Here is a 24,642-nt window from a genome sequence, read left to right as displayed (position 1 = left end):
TGGTGCCTCAGGAGGTGGGTACTCCTGCTGAAGCTCTTCCCACATTCCAAACACCTGAAGGGCTTTTCCCTGCTGGGAGGCTGCTCAGGGACCACCAGCTCGCAGCTCCGCCTCAAGCTCCGGCCGCCTTCCCGGCACACGCTGGCTCTTTCCTCCTCACAGCCCCCTGGGCTGGCTTTGCAGCCCCTCCTGCGGGGGCATCTCCGGCCCTTTTCCTCCCCGCTGCCTTCCTGCGCCGGGGAGCCCTTCAAAACGGCCTCTCCCACCAGGCTCTGCCGCCGGGATTTGTCCTCCGCGCTCTCCGGCCTCACCTCGGGGCCTGGGGCAGGAAGCAACAAGGACACGCAGGGGATTTGCCTCCGGCCCACAGGGAAGCCCAAGGACATCCCCCCAACTCCGGCCCCGGCAGGACAGCCACAAAAGACAAAAGACCAACCCAAAGGGGCACTGACTTCCTCCTCACCTGCCTGGGGGGCCTGCGGCATCTTCCTCTTCCTCGCGGCCTCCTCCTCCATCCGCCCAAGCTTTGGGAAGCAGAAATCCTGATGGGGGGGGAAAAACAAGGGGTGAGCACATTGCCTTGGGAGTTTCTCCTGCCCAAGCCCATCCCTAGAACGCACAGGGCATCTTGTGCTCATAAAAACTCCCAGAACACAAAGATTCAGCCCAAAATCCCCTCCCAGGAGTTCCCCCTCTCTGCTCTCTGGGATTAGGGGTGTCCCCCCTGTCTGGCCTGATGGCACTTCTGCCTGCATTGGGGTTCCCCCTTCTCCCGGCTGCCGGGGGTCCCCCGGTTCCGGGGGGTTCCCACTCTCCGGGGTCCCCTTGAGTGTTACCAGGGGGGTCCCAGGGCTCACTTCTCCCCACTCTGCCTCTCGGGGCCGGCCGGCCCTCCTCTCTTGCCTCCAACCCTCGCAAACCTCTTGGCGCTCTCGGCTCCCACCCCGCCTCAAGGCCCCCCCTCCTCTCCACACTCCAAGGCCTTCCCCCTCTCCGGGACCCCCGCTTAAGGGGCCCGGCGCTCCCTCTCTGCTCCCCCCCTCCAGCATTCCGGGGGTCCCCCAGCTCCGGGATCGCCCCTCTCCGCTCTCCCCACTCCGCGGCTACCGGGGTTCCCCCCCGGCTCTCACGGGGGCCCCCAAACCGCTCTCGCCCCCCCGCCATTGCCGAGCGACCGCCAGGACCTTTTGGTTGCTCTTCTTTGCGCTCCCGCTCGGCTCCTCCCTCGGCTGGGCCGCCGCTTTTGGCGAAATTCCTCCTCCAGGATCCGCCCCCTGCAGCCCTTCCCCCCCTGGCCCAGCCCCCTTGGGTCCCCCTTGGGTCCCCCTTGCCCAATAAGTCTGATTATACAGACAAGCAATTGGTTTTAATCCACAAAACCCAAATGTAGAACCCAGAACCCTGGGCCATCAACAAAGTGCTGTTCCTTGGCCCCCCCCAGTCCAAAGTAAAGGGAGAGGGGAAAAATACCTGCTGGTGGGAGAGCTGTTGCAGTCTGGTCAAAAGTGGGGATTGCAGTCCAGTTGAGGGTGGTGGTCTCAGGCTGGTTGAGAGCGGTGTGCTGCAGTCCTCCTCTGGATCCCACGAGTGGTAAAAAGGTTCTGAAACTCCAGGTTTATATATTCTCCAGTTCAGGCAGGAATGCCCAGTCCTCCCCTCAGAGCGGGGAATTCCATAAAAGGATGCTTAGTTCTTCCCTCAGAGCGGGGAATTCCATAAAAGGCTATGAGGATACTCAGAGAGGGGAATTCCATAAAAGGATATGAGGACAGGAACACCCCCCCCCACCTCACAGGCCTCCCCCCCTCCCGACAACAGTTCCTGGGAAAATGGCATGGAAGGCCATAGAATACACAGTTTTGGGCTACACCCATCCAGTGAGGAATCGGTCCCAACTGTTCTAACTAGGACAGGATTCCAGAGTGGGATCAGGTGGAATTGTGGACTGGGATAAGGGCTGGATTCTGGAGTGGGATTGGGGTGGGATTGGGGTTGGATGGATGGAGCAGGATCAGGAGGGATTCCGGAGCAGTTCCTACTCTCCCTGGGCTCCACAGTCGGCTCCATCCCCTGGGATGGGAACAGGGACATGGTGACTCCTTTCCCCGCTCTCATCCCAGCAGGAATCACAGCCTGAGCGATCCTGGAGCTGGATCTGCCCCTTCCCTCTCCCTGAGGAAAGGCAGGAGCTGCTGGCAGAGCTCATCCCGCTGCTCCCACCCACCCCGGCCCCCCTGCGGCTCTTCCCGATGGATCAACTTCCTGCTTTTTCCCGTGTGAAACCCAGGACCACAATTATTCCTGAGGCTTTAATTTGGGTGTGAAAATCTCCTGCTTTGGGCAATAAATCCTGGCTCCCTCCTCTGGCCTCCGGCAGTTCCTCTGTGGGAACCAGGAATGGGGACAGGGGGGCTTGGATGGGGACACTGGGAACAGGCTGGGGACACCAGGAATAGGACTGCGGACGTCAGGACTGGGATGGGAACACTGGGAATGGGAATGGGGATGTGGAAGACCAGGATGGGAACAAGGGGGACAGGAATGGGGGACACTGGGAGCAGGTTGGGGACAGCAGGAATGGGAATGGGGACTTGGGGGACCAGGATGGGGACACTGGGAACAAGTTGGAGTCACCAGAAGTTGGGAATGGGGATACCAAGAGCAGGCTGGGGACACCAGGAACAGGGAATGGGAACACCAGGAGACAATGGGGAAAGGGATGAGGACACCAGGAACAGGATGGGAAAGCCAGCAAAAGGTTGGGGACAACAGGAACTGGGAATGGGGACATCAGGAGTTGGGAATGGCAACACCAGGAATGGGAATGGGGACATGGGGGACCAGGATGGGGTCATGGGGAACAGGTGGGGCATTACCAAGACCTGGTAATGGGAACACCTGGAGAGGGAATGGGAATGTGGGGGACCAGGATGGGGACACTGGGGACAGGAACAGGGACACTGGGAGCAGGCTGGGCATTACCAGCAATGGGAATGGGCACGGCAGGAACAGGAATGGGCACAGCAGGAACTCTGTGTCTCTGCTGGCCCCCTGGGCTGTGCCTTGGAGCCCTGACAGCTCCTGCAGGTCGCAGCTTTCCCAAGGCCTGGCAGCCCTCGCTGCCGTTGCCGGTCCTGCAGCGCCGGGCGGGACGCGCTGCGGATCCCGCCGGGCTCCGGCGCTGCCACGGAACCCGCCGGCACCGTCAGCCCGCACGGCACCCACGGCAAGGGGCACCACGGCCGGGCAGCTGCTCCCCACGGCATCGCCAGCCCACAGCACCCGGCAGCTCCCATTGACTCACTGCAGCAGGAGAGCAGCAAAGCCTGGCAGCAAACTCCCAGGGCAATTCTAGGGGCCAAAGGGACGCTTCCAGCAGCATTCCGGACTTGAATATTCCCGCAGAATTCCTTCTCCAGCTCTGCAGCCTCTCGTGCTGTTCCAGGACTGTCGGGTTTACACTGCCCTCCTGCTGCTCCTGGCTCAGGGCTCGCCAGGTTCAGTGCCCCCTTGGCAGCCCCAGACAAAAGGAGGGCACTGCTCTGCTCTGCTTTCTGCTGCTGAACATCTTCATTCTCCTCCTCCCAAGGACCCACAACTCTCCCGCTTTCCAAAGAGCAGCAGCACTTGGCAGGCCCGGCAGGATCTTCCCCACAAAGGCCGTGGCACTGCCCTGTGCTCGTCCTGCCACAGGAGCTCAAGGCTTCTGCACAGCACAACTTCCCAGCAGTGACCTCCCTGCTCCAGAGGGATGAGGAGCCTCTGCTGAACTGCAGAGATTCACACACTGCAACCACTGCACTGCCTGCATTTCCTGCCATTCTGCAGCACTTGGGCATCTACTGTGGCTCTTCCTGCTGTTTAAGAAGGAGGTTTGCAAGCTCTGGGAGCTGGATGGAGTTTTGTTCCAGCTGCCAGCTAAGGAAGTTTTCAACCTGTTACACAATACATGCAATGAAAACTCCAGTGATTTAAGAACTTGGACTCCAGCAGAACTGTTGGATTATTTATTTCATCAGGAAAACTAGACCAGGAAATAAAGCCATCCCTTTATATATGGAAGTCAAATGAACTCATTTAGGTAAATGAATAGGCTGTAAAAAGGAAGTTACTGAGCTTTATATATGGATACATTAGAGAAGGGAGCAGGATACAATGCTTGGGATGCTCCTTGGAATACTATTCCAGAAATGTCTTAGTACAGAGCATTAGACTCCACAACAGAATCCTGCCAAGTAATTATATCCACATAGGAAAGGAAATTGTTGGGGATCCTGACCTGGCTTTTGGAGGTATCAGGAGTTCCTAAAAAACAAAGATCTTAAACTGAAAACTTTATTCAAGTAGCTGAATCTACCCAGCACAGGTCCTTCTACAGCTCATGGTGAGCTTTCTTTCAAGGCAGAAAACCCCAAACAGGCACAATCTTCCACTCCAAAGTCTCACCCAACTGCCTTCATCTCATCCCTGCCCTCCCCCAAGAAGATTCCACCAGCCAAGTCCAGGGCACTCCAAGGGAAACCCTTGGGTGACCTTGTCTGGTCTTCCCTGGGCACTGAGGGAAGAAGAGAATTTATCAAGGTCCCAAATGCCCACGGAGATCTTGGAAATCAGCTCTCCAGGATGCTTTGCAGGCCTTCTCAGTCAGCTTGAGCTCTTCAAACACACTTGTCCTCAGTGTTTTCTCTGAAAGGGTCACTATGGTCTGAAGGGTCAAACTCAGAAGTGTCTGAACCTGCAGACAGTCCTTCCTCCTGGGCAGAGATGCAGCTGCTTGGGAATGTTATTCCCTGCTGTCAGCTTCCCACAGAGCTGTGGGCACACATTCTCCAGGCAGCTCACTGAATGCAGAGTTTCCTTCCAACCTGAAGGGAGTCTTTGCTCTACAACATCTCTGCCAGGTGGCACTGTGTGATTGCAGGCTGGTTCTCCTGGCTCTGCCTGTGTCCTGCTCTCCTTGGAAAGCACCATGTCCGTAAGGATCCAGATGTTGATCCTCATCTCGAAGAGAATCAATAAATATCATTAAACAGGCATAAAATATCGAGAATCAAACAATGAAATTCCAGATCTATCTGAAAATAGACACAAATACAGTGTTGTGGAGCTCCTGGCTGGGCTTTCCCAGCCCTGTGGGGGGCAGGAAGCCCTGGGGCCTCACTTCTCTCCCCCTAATTAGGAGCAATTTATTAGGCTAATTAACCACGGAGTCATTTGTCCCTGAGTTGCTTTGTTCCTCTGCCAGGCACAGGCCAGCCCGGGCTCCGCAGGCTGCAGGGCTGCTGCGTCCTGTCAGTGCTCAACACCTTGGATTTATTTGCCCCAAAAAGGGAAAACGGCCCCGAATCCCGTGGGCCGAGCGCAGGAGGGGACAGAGTTCTGGCACAAAACTCCACCCGCCGGGTTTGCCCAGCCCGGGAAGAACCAAGGGCCCCGCAGTGAGGTGGGACCCCCCAGCAGCCCTTGTGTGCCGTGCCCAGCTGAAGCCCTCCCTGGGGCGCTCGGGGCTGGCTGGGCACACTGGGAGCGCTGGGAAGGGCCCCGGCTCGGGGCGGGGGCGGCGGGTGCCCAGCAGTGACTGAGGGGAAGGGCCTTCACAGGGACCCCCCGCGCCCCTCGCTGCCCACGGGAAGGGTTTGTGGTCCCTCTGAGCGATTTGGCGGCGTTTCTGGGCTCGGCGGGGCCGGGCAGGCGGCAGCGGGACACGCGGGGCCCGGGCCGTGCGGCGGAGCCGGGTGGGAACTGCGGGGCGGCCCCAGCGGGGCCCGAGGGCGGAGCGGAGCCGGCTGGGAACGACCCCCGACCCCCCGGGCCAGGTCTGATGCCGGGAAAAGCAGCACTGATAAGAAGGAGTATCTTGGCCAGCCCCCAGAGCTGGGAAGCATTCCAGAAGAAGAAACTATTTTTTCAGGCCTGTGACCAGAAAAGGATAATTTGGAGAAGGGATGTTCCCCAAAGGGCCACCAGAGACCCTCAAGAGACCCCTACTCTGATGGAAATGAGTTCTGAGAACTGATTCAAATGTGTAAGAGAATCTGTGGGAGTATTTAGTATATATGCATGAGTTTGGAGAAATGTAATGCACATGTATTAGTTACATCCACAGAAACCAGGGTGTGAGACAGCCCAGTGTGGGGGTGATGGGAGGAGAACCCCCGACCCCCCACCCCCGCACCCAGTGCTGAAAAAAATAAAACCGCTTTCTAATCCTGACATTCCAGTGACAGAGAGTTTTATTCCCGTTCGGTGACAGTCCCAGTTGCTCCCAGTATGATCCCTGTTGCCCCAGTTCTGGTCCCGAGGGATCCCAGTCCTGGTCCCGGTGTATCCCAGTGTCCCAGTCCATCCCAGTCCGTCCCAGTCCCTTCCCAGCAGCCGCCGCCATTTCCCGGGTCCTGCCCCCCCCGCCCCCCCAGAGCTGCCGCCGGACGCCGCCCCCCCAAGATGCTGACGGGGGTCGGGGCTCCGTCTTTGGCTTCGTCTCCCTGGGCTGGGGCTCGGCCTCCGCCCGCGGGAGGAGCTGAGGGGGGTCCCCGGGGGTCGTGTGTCCCCCCCCGGAGCGTGTGTGCCCCCCCGGGACCCCCATTCCGGGGGGAGCCCCCCTTTCCCTTGACCCCGGGCTCCCCTTGAATCCCTGGTCCTGGGCACTGAGACCCCCATGCATCTCCTTCCCCAGCTCTGGGACCCCCCTGCACCCCCGTATCCAGCTCCACAACCCCTGCAATCCCTTTCCCAGTCCCTGCATCCCCCTGTGCAGGGGGGGCTGCAGGGGTTTGGAGGGTCTCACCAGGGCTTTGCCCCAGGACATCCTGCCTTGGGCTCTGGGGGTGGGGGGTGACGGGTGCTCTCGAGCCCCCCCTTTTTTCCGCACCCCTTCCCCACCCCCATTCTGGATCTGCCATTCCAGAGCCGTGGGGGGGCCTCGCCGCAGCCCCCCCGCTGTCCCCGCTGTCCCCTCGGGGCCCTGACGGCCGCCCTGGCGCTGTCCCTCGGGCTGCCCGGGGAGTTGCCCCCACGGGCTCTTGGGGCAGGGGCTGGAGGGGTCCCGCTGCCCCTCTGCTGTGTTCAAGCACCAGACGAACAGGGAGCAAACCCCCAGATCGGGTTTCCCGGCTGCAAAGCTCGGCGGGGCTGCCCCACCAGGAGGAATTTGGGGCTTGGGTACGGGAACAAAACATGGCATCAATTAAACCTTATTAAAAATTCAAGCACTGGGAAAGGAAAAAAATCATCCTTTGGGGTCTTCCCTTTGCAGACACAGACAGAGGGTTCTCACCTGGAAAATATTTACCGGGGGAAGTACCAGCCTGGTAATAATTTTATTTACACTAGTGATGCCAACAACACCTGCTGGGCATTGATGGAGGGGGGTTATATAGTTTTAGTAAGTATAGAAACACTTTGCAGTTGCCAGTGACTCAACAGCAGCTTCCACAGGTATTTTCGTCTCTGTCAGTTGATCCTTGGTCTGGTGTTTTGACTATTTTTCCTTATAAATATTCCACAAATCACTCCTATGGAACCAGTTTTGCTTTGCTGAGGAGAGCTGTGACTGCTGGGCCCTTGGGGGATTATGAGCTTTTTGTGTTTTTATTTGAGGAGCACAGGAGCATCCAGGCAAAGCCCCAGGAGGGAGCAGGACCTGCCCAGACCCCGGGAGCTCAGGCTGTTGTCCCAGCTCAGCTCGTGGCAGGAGGAGCTGAGGGTGCCCCTGTCCCCTCTGTGCCCCCCAGGGGTGGCAAAAGCCCCTCGGGAGGCAGGTCCAGAGGCACCATCCCCTGTCCCGGGGGCTCCCCGAGCTGCCCTGCACAGGGTGGGCACACGGGGGGTGGGCTCAGGTGGGTCTGAAGGGCCGTCCAGCACCTTGGGGGGTGACCTGGGGGGCTGGGACTGAAAACCCCTCGGACCTGCGCAAGTCCTTGAGACAATGAGCTCCTGCTTTTTTAATGAACAACCTGAAGAACAACCCAAGTAGAATCCTATTTTTGTTCTCCAAATTTCAGAGAAAGTCACAGACTTCCATTGGGGCCAGGAAGGACAATTCCTGTGCCTAAAGCCCCTCTGAGTGGCCCCACAACCAGCAGTGCTGATGAGACCCTTGGAGCTCTCTGGGGCCACAGCAGCTGCAGGGACTCTGCTCCAGCACGGGCTGCCCACGGGCTCACATCCTTCTTTGTGGGCATCCCCTGCTCCGCCGTGGGCTCCTCCTTGGGCTGCAGGGGAATCTCAGCTCCAGGCCTGGGGCACCTCCTGCCCCTCCTCCTGCATTGCCCTGGGGGTCTGCAGAGCTGTTCCTCTCCCCTATTCCCACTCTGCTCCTCTCTGCACCCAATTCCATCTGCACAAGGTTTTTTTCCTCCTTAAATACATTATGCCCAAGGCCCCAATACACTGCCCAACATGGATCACCAGGAATGTTGGTCACCAGGTCTGTGCCCAACGGGGGTCCCTGTGGATCATCCAATGCAGGTCCTCCCATGGCTGATGGAGTTGGAGCAGCGGCCGAAGCTCTTCCCGCAGTTGGGGCACTCGGGGCTTCCATTACTGGTGGGTCCGTTGGTGGTAGGTCAAGGCAGAGCTGTTGGTGAAGCTCCTCTCACACTCGTCACACTTGTAGGGCTTCTCCCCGGTGTGGATGCGACGGTGGATGACGAGGTGGGAGTTGCGTTTGAAGCCCTTCCCGCAGTCGCTGCAGCGGAAGGGCCTCTCCCCCGTGTGTATCTGCTCATGCATGAGGAGATGGGAGCTGGTTCTAAACCTCTTTCCACATTCCGGGCACTTGTAGGGCCGTTCCCCACTGTGGATCTTCTGGTGGTGGATCAGATCAGAGCTCTGGCTGAAGCTCTTCCCACATTCCAAGCACTTGTAGGGCCGTTCCCTGGAGTGCAGGCCCAGATGAGTGCGGAGGTTGAATCTCCGGTTGAAGCTCTTCCCACATTCCCCACAGGTGTAAGGTTGTTCTCCAGTGTGGATGAGCTGGTGGCGGATCAGGCAGGACTTCTGGCTGAAGCTGTTCCCACATTTCCCACACGTGTAGGGCTTTTCCCCACTGTGGATCACCTGGTGTCGGAGCAGGTGGGCGCTGTCACTGAAGCTCTTCCCACATTCCCTACACTTGTAGGGCCGTTCCCCACTGTGGATGTGCTGGTGCCTCAGGAGGTTGGTGCTCCTCCTGAAGCTCTTCCCACATTCTAAGCACCTGAAGTGCTCCTCTCTGCTGGGAGGCTGCTCAGGGACCACCAGCTCGCAGCTCCACCTCAAGCTCCGGCCGCCTTCCCGGCACACGCTGGCTCTTTCCTCCTCACAGCCCCCTGGGCTGGCTTTGCAGCCCCTCCTGCGGGGGCATCTCCGGCCCTTTTCCTCCCCGCTGCGTTCCTGCGCCGGGGAGCCCTTCAAAACGGCCTCTCCCACCAGGCTCTGCCGCCGGGATTTGTCCTCCGCGCTCTCCGGCCTCACCTCGGGGCCTGGGGCAGGAAGCAACAAGGACAGGCAGGGGATTTGCCTCTGGCCCACAGGGAAGCCCAAGGACATCCCCCCAACTCCGGCCCCGGCAGGACGGCCACAAAAGACCGACCCAAAGGGGCACTGACTTCCTCCTCACCTGCTTGGGGGGTCCGCGGCATCTTCCTCTTCCTCGCAGCCGCCTCCTCCATCCGCCCAAGCTTTGGGAAGCAGAAATCCTGATGGGGGGGGGGAAACAAGGGGTGAGCACATTGCCTTGGGTGTTTCTCCTGCCCAAGTCCAGCCCTAGAACTCACCAGGCATCCTGTGCCCATAAAAACCCCAAAACCACAAACATTCAGCCAAAAAACCCCTCCCAGGAGTTCCCCCTCTCTGCTCTCTGGGGTTAGGGGGGTCCCCCCTGTCTGGCCTGATGGCACTTCTGCCTGCAATGGGGGTCCCCCTTCTCCGGGCCTCGGGGGTCCCGCGGCTCCGGGGGGTTCCCACTCGCCGGGGTCCCCTTTAGTGTTGCCAGGGGGGTCCCAGGGCTCACTTCTCCCCACTCTGCCTCCCGGGGCCGGCCGGCCCTCCTCTCTCGCCTCCCACCCTCGCAAACCTCTTGGCGCTCTCGGCTCCCACCCCGCCTCAAGGCCCCCCCTCCTCTCCACACTCCAAGGCCTTCCCCCTCTCCGGGACCCCCGCTTAAGGGGCCCGGCGCTCCCTCTCTGCTCCCCCCCCTCCAGCATTCCGGGGGTCCCCCAGCTCCGGGATCGCCCCTCTCCGCTCTCCCCACTCCGCGGCTACCGGGGTTCCCCCCCGACTCTCACGGGGGCCCCCAAACCACTCTCGCCCCCCCCGCCATTGCCGAGCGACCGCCAGGACCTTTTGGCTGCTCTTCTTTGTGCTCCCGCTCGGCTCCTCCCTCGGCTGGGCCGCCGCTTTTGGCGGGTTTCCTCCTCCGGGATCCGCCCCCTGCAGCCCTTCCCCCCCGGCCCAGCCCCCTTGCCCCCCTCGGGCCCCCCTCGGGCCCCCCTTGGGCCCCCCTTGGGCCCCCCCTCTACCCCCCCCTTACCCCCCCTTGCCCCCCAAGCCATGTCCTCCCGCGGCAGGAGCAGGGCTGGAGCTGGGGCAGGTCGGGATGGGGCAGCGCTGGGCTCTTGGCCGCTCCCGCCCGCACTCGGCCCCCGCCGCAGCCGCCACGGCCGGGACAGCGCGGGGGGGCCCGGCCTGGGCGCCCCCCCCTCCCCCCTGCCCAAATTGCCGTCCCGGGGGGCGCTGGGGGCGAGGGGGGGGCGCCGGTGGGCTCGAGGTGGGGAGCGCTGGGCGCTGCGGCTCTGCCGGCACACGGGGGAGTTGCCCCCGCAGCCGGGGGGGCTCCCGGCACCCCCAGTGCCCAGAAAGGTCTCCCCACATGTGGGGTTTGGGGGCTCTGGGTGGGCTCTGAGCGGGTTGGGGGGTCCTTGTGGGTCTGTGGGGCGGTGTCGGGGGGTCCCGGCCCCTTTTGTGGAGCGCTGGGTGCCGTGTTGGGGTGCAGGTGCCCCCCCCAGAGCCCCCCCAGAACGGGGTGACACGGGGGGAACTCCGGGTGGTCCCCATTCCTGATCCATCCTGGAGCAACCACGCTGGGGGCAACTGGGATCATACTGGGAGCGACTAGAACCACACTGGAACTGACTGGGAGCATAATTGGTGTGACTGGGAGCATGCTGAGGTCGACTGGGAGAGACTGGCAGTGACAGGGATCATACTGGGAGGGACTGGAACTGTAGTGGGGTGACTGGGAGCAACTGGGACCATGCAGGGGGTAACTTGGATCGTACTCGGAGAGACTGGTATCGTACTGGGAGTGACTGGGATCATAGTGGGATGATACTGGGCCTGACTAAAAGTGAGTGAGATGATACTGGGGGTGATTGGGAGCATTTTGGAGGCAAGTGGGATCTCCTGGGAGTGGCTGGGAGTGACAGGGATGATACTGGGAGTGACTGGAAGCACAGTAGGGGTGAATGGGAGCAACTGGAACCACACTTGGGGCAACTGGGTTCATACTGGAAGCAACTGGGACAACCTTGGTGGCAACTGGGATCCTATTGGGAGTGACTGGGAGTGACTGGGATCATAGTGGGAGTGACCAGGACCATACTGGAACCATCCTGGGAGTGACTGTCAGTGCCCAGGATCATACTGGGAGTGACTGGAACTACACAGAATGAAACTTGGAGCCAGTGGGGCCATGCTGGAAGTATAGTGGAACTGGGAGTAACTGGGAGTGACAGGGTGCATGCTGGAGGCAACTGGCATAGACTGGGAGTGACTGCGATTTTACTGATGGGAACTGGAAGCATCCTGGGGCAAGTGGAAGTAACTGGGTATGACTGTGAGCATGCTGAGGGCAACTGGGATCTACTGGGAGAGTCTGCAACCATCCTGGGGGTGACTGGGACCACACCGGGAGTGACTTGGACTGGGAGCACCTGGGAGTGACTGGATGTACAAGGGGGCAACTGGGATTGACTGGGACCATGCTAGGGGAAGACTGGGACCATACTTGGATTGACTGGATCTGTGGTGGAGGCAACTGGGAGCAGCTTGGCCCATGCTGGGGTAACTGTGATTGTACTGGGATCATACAGGGATCATACTAGGATCATACTGGGAGCGACTGGGTCTCTGCTAGGTGCAATTGTGAGCAACTGGGATCACACTGGGAGGAACTGGGAGCAAGTGGGACCATGCTAGGGACAAGTGGGATCATACTGGGATCACAGTGGGAGCAGCTTGGCCCATGCTCGGGTGACTGGGGTCATACTGGGAGTGACTGGGAGCATTCTGAGGGCAGTTGAGACCATGCTGGTGCAACTGGGATATACTGGGAGCAAGTGGGATCATGCTGGAGGTGACTGGGATCATACTGGGAGCAACTAGGACCACACTGGGGGTGACTGGGAGTGTCTGTGAGCAACTGGGATCATGCTGGAAGCTACTGGAAATGACCGGGAGTGAGTGGGACCACACTGGGGGCAACTGGGATATAGTGGGAGACACCAGGACTGACTGGGATTATACTGGGACTGACTGGGAGCAACTGGGACCTTGCAGGGGGTAACTTGGATCCTACTAGGAGAGAATGGAATCAGACTGGGAGTGACTGAGATCGTGCTGGGATCAGACTGGGCGTGACTAAAAGTGACTGGGCCCATCCTGGGGGTGACTGGGCCCATCCTGGGGGTGACTGGACCCATCCTGGGGGTGACTGGGAGCCCCTGGGCCCGTGCTGGGAGCCCCTGGGCCCCCCTGGCTGGAACTGCTTTCCCTCCTGCAGGTTCTTGGCAAAGGCCCCAAAGCACAAACTCTGCTCCGAGCCCTCGGGGCGTTTCCTCCCTTTGGGCAGCAGCAGCTCCTGAGCCCTGAACAGGCTCCTGTCCCCTGCAAACACTTCACCTGCCTTTGACCTGGGAGCTCCCAGTGACTCACACATTTACTGAATGTTTAAACTCGGCTTTTTCTCTTATTTTTCTTCTTTTTTTGTCTTTCTTTCCTCTTTATCCTTTCTAAAATTGCCCCTCCCCTCTCTTTCCCTCCTCTCTCTGATCCCCTTCCCTCTCTCTGTCCTTTGTGCCGCAACCATGATCCCAGTTGCTCCCAGTATGATCCCAGTCACTGACAGTCACTCCCAGGATGGTTCCAGTATGGTCCTGGTCACTCCTACTAGGATCCCAGTCACACCCAGTCACTCCCAATACAATCTCAGTTGCCCCCAAGGTGGTCCCAGTTGCTCCCAGTCCTCCCAGGATGGTTCCTTTCCCTCTCAGGGACTCCCAGTCTGAGTCCAGTATGGCCCCAGGCACTTTCAGTCACTGCCTGGAGGAGGCCATTTGCCCCTGCGTGGTCCCAGTTGCTCCCAGGATGATCCCACTATGAGTCCAGTCACCCCCAGTACGATCCCAGGAACTTGCAGACACTTCCAATACGAATCCAGTTTGATCCCAGTCATCCCCAGTATGGTTGCAGTGCCTCTCACATACTCCCAGGAGTATTGTAGTCACTCCCAGGATGATCCCTGTCAGTCCCAGTATGGTCCCAGTATGAGCCCAGCAGGGGCCCAGCTGCTCCCAGTATGATCCCAGTTGCCCCGTGTGGTTGCTCCAGGATGGATCAGGAATGGGGACCCCTCTGTGCCCCCCCCTTGTGTCACCCTGTTCTGGGGGAGCTTTGGGGGGACATCTGCACCCCAACAGAGCATCCAACGCATCCCAAAGTGTGCAGGGACCCCCTTAAACCACCCCACAGCCCCCAAGGAACCCCCAAACCCACTCAGAGCCCACCCAGAACCCCACCTAACCCTTTTTTGGGGGGACTTTCATGGGCACTGGTGTTACTGGGAGCCCCCCCCGTTGCAGGTGAGGAGCTCTGTGGTGAGAGGGGGTGTTGGGAAGGGGGGGGTCGGTGAGTCAAACGGGATAAAAGGGGTGGTGGGACCCCAAACTGAGTGGGGGAGTGAGACCCCCCAAAAGTGGAGGTGGAGGGCGACTGAGGATTGGGGGATGAGGGGAAAGGGGTGGGAGAGGTCAGAAGAGTGGGGAAAAGGGGAGGGTGGGAGCCCCAAACTGAGCATGAGGGGGCTGGGATTGGGGGATGATGGGTAAGGGGTGGGAGAGGGCAGAAAAAGTGGGGGTTGGGAGCCCAAAACTGATCTGGGTGGGCTGGGAGTTGAGGGGAACCATGGAAAAATCATTGTCAGAGAGAAAACTGGGTGACCCGAGTCCTGGATGCTTTTAGGAAAGAAGTCTAAACATGTCTTGAAGAATGGAGGGGGGTGACCTTTTTATTCTTGACCTTTCCAGTTCTCCATTTGGGGGCAGGATGTCCTCTGGGCCAATGTTTTGTTCCCTTTGCAGTGAGTGCAGCCTCAGAGGGCTGAGCCCTCTCTGGCTGGGCTTGGCCTCTCCTGCAGAGACTCAGGCCTGGCTGGGCTGCCCCAGGCAGACGCTGCAGGAAGAAGAGCTCAGGCCGCCTGGCTCTGGTGTCCCTGGGGCTCAGCCTGTGCCCCATTGCTGTGCAGGGGCTGAGCCCCACATCTGCCTCGGGGCCTTGGCCAAAGGGCTGGCAAGGAAGAGGCCCAGCAGCCGTGGGGCCTGCCCAGCTTTCCTCCTCCCTGGGGGCTCTCAGTCCTCCCCTGACACCGTGTGGGCCCAAGGCCTTGCTGGCTTCGGGCTCACGGCCCGCCGGCCCCATCCCAGCGGCCTGACCCCCCTCCTTCCCTCTCTCCAGCCTCTCCTGCCTTTTCTGGCAAGGGGCCATCCAAGGAAAACCCTGGTTCTCAGCAATGGCACCTGTGGACGAGCTGACACCTCTGCACAGTCTCTGCCCGTCCCTGCCAGCCAACTTCTGCCCAGGCTCTGGGCACGGGGACGCAGCACTGACAGTTTTCAGCCACCGCACTGTTCCACAGAGGCTGTGATGTCACAAGGCCCTTGCCTGGCAGCCAGGAGATGGGCAACAAGGCAAGGACGGAGCCTCTGAGCCACCAGCACGCTGTCCCCAAAGGCTGGGCTGGCACAGAAGCCCAGAGTCCCTGAGGTTGGCAGAGACTTGTGAGATCAACCGGCGTCCAACCTACGCCCCATCCCCAGCACGTCAAGCAGACCACGGCACTCAGTGCCATGGCCAGTCTTTGCTTAAACACCTCCAGGGACGGTGACTCCACCACCTCCCTGGGCAGCCCAAAAAGCTCTGAGGCGTCACACCTCTTCTTTTACAGTTCTATCACAACTTTTTATACGTCAATCATATTATATTACGGAGCTCCACTTCTATGTTGGTTACGTACACCTTTTATGTACCTTTATGTACCTTTTATAAACCTTTTAATGTGTTAATAAAATCTCAGGGATCTTGCTTGGAATTTCCAGATCCAGGGACTGAGAGGATCTCCCTGAATAACACTTTCAGTGGGCACTGGAATCCTCAGGGTTTTGGAGCCCCTGGAGCACCAACAGATTTGTCCCTCCAAGGGGGTCCCAATTTGTTTCCAATGGTTCAGGAATACAAAATAAACCAAATACCTGTTTCCAAAACCAAATAAACCAAATACCAGTTCCAGAACCAAATAAACCAATGAGTCCAGACTCCCAAATTAATATCCAAAATCATGGCTGGGCTTCGCGAACGAAGATTTGGGAAGGGCTCTGCCCACATTTGCTACAAGCACACTGGTGGCTAAAGAGGCCAATGCGAGATAGACACGTCCAGTTGCAAAAGGCAGAGCAGAAAGACTCCTTGGATGGGATCGACAGGACACGGTTCTTTCTGCGTTGTCTTTTCTCCTCGATGGTGATCCTGCTGCGTTCTCAAAGGAAGCAGCAGCGTTAGAGATGGGGTGTCTCCAGACCTCCCGACTGGAGGCCAGAGTAGACCAGTGATGAAGATCAATGTGGCCAAGGCTCAGATGTTGTTTCAGGCAGTCCTTGTATCTCCTCTTCGGGGCTCCTCTCTTGCGGCAGCCGGTGGCAAGTTCACCACAGAGCACGACCTTAGGGAGGGGGTGGTTCGTCCTTCATCCTGGAGACGTGCCCTGCCCAGCACAGCTGTGTTCTCAGCAACATGGCCTCAATACTTGTGACTGCTGCCTGTTCTAGAACAGATGGATTGGTCACATCATCTGACCAGTGGATGTTTAGGATTGTATGGAGGCAGCGTTGATGGAAGCGTTCCAGGAGTCGCAGGTGGTGGCTGTAGATGACCCATGATTCGGATCCATATAAAAGAGTAGACAGCACAATGGCTCTGTAAACACTGATCTTTGTGCTTTTCTTCGAGTGTTTATTTTGCCAAACTCTTTTATGGAGTTTTCCAAAAGCACTAAATGCCTTTGCTAACCTGTTGTCCATCTCTCCGTCAATCTCACCATCCAAGGAGATGAGGCTGCCTAGGTAATTAAACTGCTGGAGTGATTTGAGCTCTGATTGGCCAATGGTGATATGGGGATGATGGAAGACTTCCTGAGGTGCAGGTTGATGGAGAACTTCTGTCTTCTTTAAGCTGACTTCCAGCCCAAAGAGCTCAGTAGCCTCAGCAAAGCAGGATGTTAAACGCTGCAGAGCTGCTTCTGTGTGAGCGACGAGGGCGGCGTCATCAGCATAAAGCAGCTCCTGGACAAGATGGTTTAAGGTCTTGGTGTGGGCCTTCAGTCGCCTTAGGTTGAAAGGGCTTCCATCAGTGCGGTATCGGATGTAGATCCCCTCCTGATCATCGAGGTCTGCCGTGGCCCTTTGGAGCATCCTGCTGAAAAAGATTGTGAATAGGGTTGGTGTAAGAATGCAGCCTTGTTTCACACCATTGGTTATTAAAAAGGGCTCAGAAAGTGCATTGCCATATCTGACTTGGCCGTGCTGATCCTCATGGAGTGAGATGATCATTTTAAGGAACTTGGGGGGACAACCTAAACGTTCCAAAATCTGCCACAGACCTTTCCTGCTCACAGTATCGAAAGCCTTGGTGAGGTCAACAAAGGTTCCATAGAGACCTTTGTTCTGTTCCCTGCACTTCTCTTGCAGTTGTCTGAGAACAAATCCCATGTCTGTGGGGCTCCTGTTGGCTCTGAAACCACATTGGCTTTCAGGGAGAATTCCTTCTGCTATAGTGGGTATTAATCTGTTCAAGAGTATTCTTGCCAGGATTTTGCCAGCAATGGGGAGCAGAGTAATACCCCGGTAATTTCAGCAGTCTGATTGTGCTGGTTTAAAGGTAAACCAGCAGGGGAAATGAACTCAACCCAAAAGAGAGATTATAAGTCAGAATAACAATTTAATAAAATAACACAATAAGTACAATTATACAGACAAACAGTTGGTTTTAACTCACAAAACCCAAATGTATAACCCAGCACCCTGGAGCATGAACAGAGTGGTGTTTGTTGGGCCCCCTGGGCCCAAAGTAAAGGGAGAGGGGAAAAAATACCTGTTGGTGAGAGTGGTGGTGCAGTCTGGTCAAGAGTGGTGGTTGCAGTTCGGTCGAGAGTGGTGATCTGCAGTCTGGTTGACAGTGGTGGTCGCAGTCTGACTGAAAAGTGGTGGTTGCAGTCTGGTTGAAGAGACATCGCTGACAGCACAGGCAGAGCAGTGACATCACAGGGACAGTGGTGACATCAGAGGGACATTGGTGACATCACAGGGACAGCAGTGACATCACAGAGAAAGTGGTGACATCACAGGCAGAGCTGTGACATCACAGGGACAGCAGTGACATCACAGAGACAGCGGTGACATCACAGGGACAGCGGTGACATCACAATAACAGCAGTGACATCACAGGGACAGTGGTGACATCAAAGGGACCTCGGTGACATCACAGGGACAGCAGTGACATCACAGGGAAATTGGTGACATCACAGAGAAAGCGGTGAAATCACAAAGAGAGCAGTGACATCACAGGGACATCAATGACATCACAGAGACATCGGTGACATCACAGTGACAGCAGTGACATCACAATAAAAGCAGTGACATCACAGAGACAGCGGTGACATCACAGGGAAATCAGTGACATCACAGAGACATCAGTGACATCACAGAGACAGCAGTGACATCAGAGACAATGGTGACATCACAGAGACAACAGTGACATCGCAGGGACAGCGGTGACATCACAAAGACAATGGTGACATCACAGAGACAGCGCTGAAATCACAGACACAGCAGTGACATCACAGGGACATTAGTGACATCACAGAGACAGTGGTGACCTCACAAAGACAGCGGTGACATCACAGAGATATTGGTGACATCACAGAGACAGAGGTGATGTCACAAAGACAGCAGTGACATCACAAAGACAGCGGTGACGTCACAGAGACATCAGTGACATCACAGACACAGTAGTGACATCACAGCGACAGCAGTGACATAACAGGGACAATAGTGACATCACAGGGACAGCAGTGACATCACAGGGACATCGGTGACATCACAGGGACAGCGGTGACATCACAATAACAGCAGTGACATCACAGGGACAGCGGTGACATCACAGGGACAGCGGTGACATCACAATAACAGCAGTGACATCACAGGGACATCGGTGACATCACAGGGACAGCGGTGACATCACAAAGATATCAGTGACATCACAGAGATATCAGTGACATCACAGAGACAGTAGTGACATCACAGGGACATTGGTGACATCACAGAGATATCAGTGACATCACAGGGACTGCAGTGACATCACAGAGACAGCGGTGACATCACAGGTGACATCGGTGACATCACAGGGACAACAGTGACATCACAGGGACAGCAGTGACTATTACGACCCGTCCCAGGAAAAAGGCGGGGGGTAACTCAGGTTTTATCAATAATTCCCTTGGGGTGGATTAAAGTGAAATGACACTAAATAATCAGTGTCTGAAAACATATTGACAAGGTTTATTTTAACAATTACGTATCAACAGGTATGCCAGCATTTTGGGGGCTGTCTGATAACAAGGCCAACTTTTCGGGGGAGGAGAAAAATGTGTTGGGGAGAGAAAGACAGGGTAAGAGTAAGGGAGAGCAAGAAAAAAGAAAAGATGAGAGTGGTAAAAACGTATATAGTCACCGCCCACTGGATCCAGCCATGTAAAAAGCAATGGTCTGGATCCGCAGGTGGTGGGGGGAGAAGAAGGAAAAATCCCCCCCAAACCCCCAAAGTCACCAGGCAGTATCCATATCCTTTGCACCTCCCCCAAGGCGGGGAGTTGTTTCCATAGGGTGGTGTCCCCCTTTTTGGGGCGGAGTTCATGTGGAGGGCGTGGTAAACTCAGCTCTTCCTGCCTTTTCGGGGCTTGACATCTTCTGCACTGGAGGAGGGGGGATGGGCCCTGTTGCCCATCAGAAAGTCAAAAGCCTGCAAAAGTCTCTCAGAATGCATAAATCATTAACCGATCCAGTCTCTGACACTCCCCCAGAGCAGCGCTCGTGGGGAGATCTCTGCTCTCAACCTCCAGCAGTGACCTTGGGGGGGTCCCCAGCCAAGGCAGGAATCTCCACACACCCCCCAAGAAGGGTTCTGTTGGAAGAACCTGCCCCTGGGAAAGGGGACTGGCCCTTTCTGGTAGAAACCCATGGACTGACAGTCCTTGGACTCCAGGGGTTCCCTCACCATCAGGGGCTTCATTTGGGGTCAAACCAGTCTGGGTTCCAACATCTCCTGCCTTGTCCTGGCCCCCTCTCAGCTCAGCACTGACCCCTTTGCAAATGGGGCATTGTCTTGGTGCCATTGCAGGGGGGATGTCCTGCCCCAGTGTCCCAGTGTTCCTTTAATTGCCAGAGGCCCTGCAGTGTCCCAGTGGCCCCTTGATTCCATGACCTTCTGAAATACCTCAGGGTTCCTTTGGTTCCATGAGGCCCCCCTGTCACAAAGGCCCCTGGATTCCATGAATTCCGCAGTGTCACAAGGTTCCTTTTTTTCCATAGGGCCCTGCAGTGTCCCAACTGTGCCTTGATTGCAGGAGTATCCAAATTCTCCCCGGGTTCCTTTGGTTTCAGGAGGTCCCGCAGTGTCCCAGCAGCCCCTTCATTCCAGGCAGGCCCAGGGAGACGAAGGCAAAGACGGAGCCCCGACCCCCGTCAGCATCTTGGGGGGGCGGGGGGGGCAGGACCCGGGAAACGGCGGCGGCTGCTGGGAAGGGACTGGGATGGGCTGGGATGGACTGGGATGGGCTGGGATGGACTGGGATGGGCTGGGATGGACTGGGATGGACTGGGATGGACTGGGATGGATTGGGATGCACTGGGATGGACCGGGATGGAGTGGGATGGACTGGGATGGACCGGGACACCAGGATACACCAGGACCAGGACTGGGACCCAGCAGGACCCCCGCCAGGAACAGGATCTGAGCACACTGGGTCCCTCCAGGACCAGAACTGGGGCAACAGGGATCATACTGGGAGCAACTGGGACCACACCGAGGGCTACTGGGAGCAACTAGAGGCCACATAGGATATAGTGGGAGTGCCTTGGAGTCACTGGGATCATACTGGTGGAAACTGGAATGTTACTGGGGCATCTGGGAGTGACTGGGAAGGACGATGAGCATGCTGAGGGCTCTACTGGGATATACTGGGAGTGTCTGCAACCATGGTGGGGGAAACTGGGACTGTACTGGGAGTGACTGGGACTACATGAAGGGGAATAAGGACTAGGCTGGGGGCAACTGGAAGGAATTGAGTGACTGGATTTACAAGAGAAGCAACTGGGATTGAGTGGGACTGTCAGGAGGGAAGACCGGGATCATACTTGGAGTGACTGGATCTGTGCTAGGGGCAACTGGGAGCAACTGGGACCATGCTGGGGAACACTGGGATCATACTGGGATCACGGTGGGAGAAGCTTGGCCCATGCTGGGAGCAACTGAGACCACACTGAGAGTGACTGGGGTCATACGGGGATCATATGAAGAGTGAGTGGGATCATGCAGGAGGTGATTGGGATCATACTGGGAGCAACTGGGAGTGCACTGGGGATGACTGGAAGTGGCTGTGAGCAACTGGGATCATGCTGGAAGCTTCTGGGGGCAACTGGGAATGAGTGGGACCACATGGAGGAAACTGGGAGCAACTGGGAGAGACCAGGAGTGACTGGGATCATCCTGGGACTGACTGGGCACTGAATCCGAAAAATCGGTCCGAGAAACTGCTCAGAGACTTTTTTATCTTTAAGCAGCAAGGTATTTGTTTATTCAACGTTGGGAGCAAGCCAGCTTACGCTGGAGAAACTTGCTCCAAGGCTTCACACAAAATCAACATTTTTATACAATCTTCAGCTGGGATTAAATGCATATTCAAGTGATTCCAACATCTATCTCTGCATATTAATAACAGGAGGAGTATAGGTGGAGCTCAGGCGGGGCTTGGGGCGGTGCTTCTCTTGGCCCTCAATCCTGAGGGGACTTCCACTCTTCCTCCATGGCTCTGGGGGCTTCAACTCATCTTCCTCAGCTTGACCTTCCTTCTCTTCCATTGTTCTTGACCCGCTCACTGAAGCTTGGAAAAAGCCCTGGCTCCCGGCCTATTCCTCCTATTCCAATGTCTCCCTGATCCTGCTGTCTCTCTAATTTATCCCCTCTAGGCCTAGGACATGTTCCTGGACTATTCTCTGAAGCTTTGCTCCAGTCAGTAGAACAGAACGAGCACAGATGGTCTTGGCTGTTGGGAGCTTGTTAGCAGGCCCAAATTTCTTAGTTAACTCTTTTGGGCCTGGCCTCCTGTTTCACCAGGGACACAGCCCGGGCCCGGGTGTTCCCATTCCCATTCCACGGGTTTGCATTCCTGTTCCAGGTGTTCCCATCCCATTCTAGTTGTTCCCATCCCATTCCAGGTGTCCCCATTCCCATTCCAGGAGTTCCCATTCCCATTCCAGGTGTTCCCATTCCCATTCCACGTGTTCCAATTCCCTTTCCAGGTTTTCCATCCCATTCTAGGTGTCCCCATTCCCATTCCTATTGTCCCTCCTCCCATTCCTGGTATTCCCATCCCACTTCTGTTTTCCCCATTCCCAGTTCTTAGTGTTCCCATTCCCATTCCAGGTGTCTCCATTCCCATTCCTATTGTCCCCATTCCCATTCCAGGTGTTCCCATCCCACCTCTGTTTTACCTATTCCCATTCCATGTGTCCCCATTCCAATCCCAGATGTTACCATTCCCATTCCTGGTGTCCCCAGTCTGCTCCCAATGTTACCATTCCCATTTGACGTGTACCCATTCCAATACCACGAGTTCCCATTCCCATTCCTGGTATCTCCAACCTGCTCCCAATGTTCCCATTCCCAATGTTCCCATTCCCAATGTCCCCATTTCCATTCCAGGTGTTCTCATTCCCATTCCAGGTGTTCCCATCCCCATTCCACGTGTCCCCATTCCCATTCCTGCTCCCCCCATTCCCATTCCTAGTGTCCCCAGTCTGCTCCCAGTGTCCCCATTCCCATTCCAGGTCTTCCCATTTCCATTCCTGCTGTTTCCATCCCATTGCTATTTTCCCCATCCCATTCCTGATGTCCCCATTCCCATTCCAGGCATTCTCATTCCCATTCCAGGTGTTCCCATTCCCATTCCAGGTGTCCCCATTCCCATTCCCTCTGTCCCCATTCCCATTCCGGGTTCCCAGGGAGGAACTGCCAGATGCCGGAGCAGGAGCCAGAATTTATTGCCCAAAGCAGGAGATTTTCACACCAAAATAACCCCCGGTGATGTCACCACTATCCCTGTGATGTCACCGCTCTCCCCGTGATGTCACCAATGTCCCTGTGATGTCACCAATGTTCCTTTGATGTCACCGATGTCCCTGTTCTGTCACCAATGTCCATGTGATGTCATCGATGTCCCCATGATGTCACCACCGTCATTTCCCCTGCTGGTTTACCATTAAACCAGCACACCAGGTCTGTGCCCAACGGGGGTCCCTGTGGATCATCCAACGCGGGTCCTCCCATGGCTGATGGAGTTGGAGCAGCGGCCGAAGCTCTTCCCGCACTTGGGGCACTCGGGGCTTCTCTTACCGGTGGGTCCATTGGTGGGAGGTCAAGGAAGAGCTCTGCGTGAAGCTCTTCCCACACTCCCCACAGTGGAAGAGCCTCTCCCTGATGTGGATGTGAGGGTGGGTGTAGAGGGTGGAGCTGTCCCACATTCCCTACACGTGTAGTGCTGTTCCCCAGTATGGATGTGCTGGTGGCTGAGCAGCTTGGTGCTTGTGCTGAAGCTCTTCCCACATTCCAAGCACTTGTAGGGCTATTCCCTGGGGTGGATGCAACGGTGTTTGCAAAGGCTGGAGCTGTCCCTGAAGCTCTTCCCACACTCCGCACACGTGTAGGGCCTTCCCCACTGTGGATCATCTGGTGTCGGAGCAGGTTGGAGCTCTGAGTGAAGCTCTTCCCACACTCCCCACACGTGTAGGGCCTTTTCCCCCTATGGATCATCTGGTGTTGGAGCAGGTGGGAGCTCCGTTTGAAGCTCTTCCCACACTCCCCACACGTGTAGGGTTGTTCCCCACTGTGGATGCGACGGTGGTTGCGGAGGGTGGAACTCTGCCTGAAGCTTTTCCCACACTCCCCACATTTGTAGGGCCGTTCCCCACTGTGGATGTTCTGGTGCCTCAGGAGTCGGGTGCTCCTGCTGAAGCTCTTCCCACATTCCAAACACCTGAAGGGCTTTTCCCTGCTGGGAGGCTGCTCAGGGACCACCAGCTCGCAGCTCCGCCTCAAGCTCCGGCCGCCTTCCCGGCACACGCTGGCTCTTTCCTCCTCACAGCCCCCTGGGCTGGCTTTGCAGCCCCTCCTGCGGGGGCATCTCCGGCCCTTTTCCTCCCCGCTGCCTTCCTGCGCCGGGGAGCCCTTCAAAACGGCCTCTCCCACCAGGCTCTGCCGCCGGGATTTGTCCTCCGCGCTCTCCGGCCTCACCTCGGGGCCTGGGGCAGGAAGCAACAAGGACACGCAGGGGATTTGCCTCCGGCCCACAGGGAAGCCCAAGGACATCCCCCCAACTCCGGCTCCGGCAGGACGGCCACAAAAGTCAAAAGACCGACCCAAAGGGGCACTGACTTCCTCCTCACCTGCCTGGGGGGCCCGCGGCATCTTCCTCTTCCTCGCGGCCTCCTCCTCCATCCGCCCAAGCTTTGGGAAGCAGAAATCCTGATGGGGGGGGAAAACAAGGAGTGAGTGCTTTGCCTTGGGTGTTCCTCCTGCCCAAGTCCAGGTCTAAGACTCACCAGGCATCTTGTGTCCATAAAAACCTCCAAAACACCAACATTCAACTCAAAAACCCCTCCCAGGAGTTCCCCCTCTCTGTTCTCTGGGGCTTGGGGGGTCCCCCCTGTCTGGCCTGATGGCACTTCTGCCTGCATTGGGGGTCCCCCTTCTCCCGGCTGCCGGGGGTCCCGCGGCTCCGGGGGGTTCCCACTCACTGGGAACACTTTAGTGTTGCCAGGGGGGTCCCAGGGCTCACTTCTCCCCACTCTGCCTCCCGGGGCCGGCCGGGCCTCCTCTCTCGCCTCCCACCCTCGCAAACCTCTTGGCGCTCTCGGCTCCCACCCCGCCTCAAGGCCCCCCCTCCTCTCCACACTCCAAGGCCTTCCCCCTCTCCGGGACCCCCGCTTAAGGGGCCTGGCGCTCCCTCTCTGCTCCCCCACCTCCAGCATTCCGGGGGTCCCCCAGCTCCGGGATCGCCCC

The 24,642-nt window shown here is 57.4% G+C and overlaps 2 protein-coding genes and 1 long non-coding RNA gene across 4 annotated transcripts in view; 1 reads left to right on the top strand and 2 right to left on the bottom strand.

Moving 5' to 3' along the window:
• Window positions 1-24,642, top strand: part of LOC135404424 (class I histocompatibility antigen, F10 alpha chain-like) — a 538,949-nt gene that overhangs the window by 384,734 nt on the left and 129,573 nt on the right. The window lies entirely within an intron of this gene.
• Window positions 4,691-9,653, bottom strand: LOC135405987 (zinc finger protein 239-like). Its single transcript, XM_064640499.1, has 3 exons — window positions 9,602-9,653; window positions 8,410-9,365; window positions 4,691-4,996 (listed from the first exon to the last, which is right to left on the bottom strand). The coding sequence occupies exons 1-2, from the start codon at window positions 9,651-9,653 to the stop codon at window positions 8,542-8,544; spliced, it is 876 nt and encodes a 291-aa protein (XP_064496569.1). The 3' UTR covers window positions 4,691-4,996; window positions 8,410-8,541.
• Window positions 7,301-24,642, bottom strand: part of LOC135404523 (uncharacterized) — a 48,059-nt gene continuing 30,717 nt past the window's right edge. Inside the window, exon 2 of the long non-coding RNA XR_010425715.1 lies at window positions 7,301-8,247. This is a non-coding gene — a long non-coding RNA (uncharacterized LOC135404523). The remainder of the gene's footprint in view (window positions 8,248-24,642) is intronic.

This window comes from Pseudopipra pipra, chromosome W (genome assembly GCF_036250125.1).
Source record: "Pseudopipra pipra isolate bDixPip1 chromosome W, bDixPip1.hap1, whole genome shotgun sequence".
Taxonomy (NCBI): Eukaryota; Metazoa; Chordata; class Aves; order Passeriformes; family Pipridae; genus Pseudopipra; species Pseudopipra pipra.
This window is presented reverse-complemented; position numbering and strand designations above follow the sequence as displayed.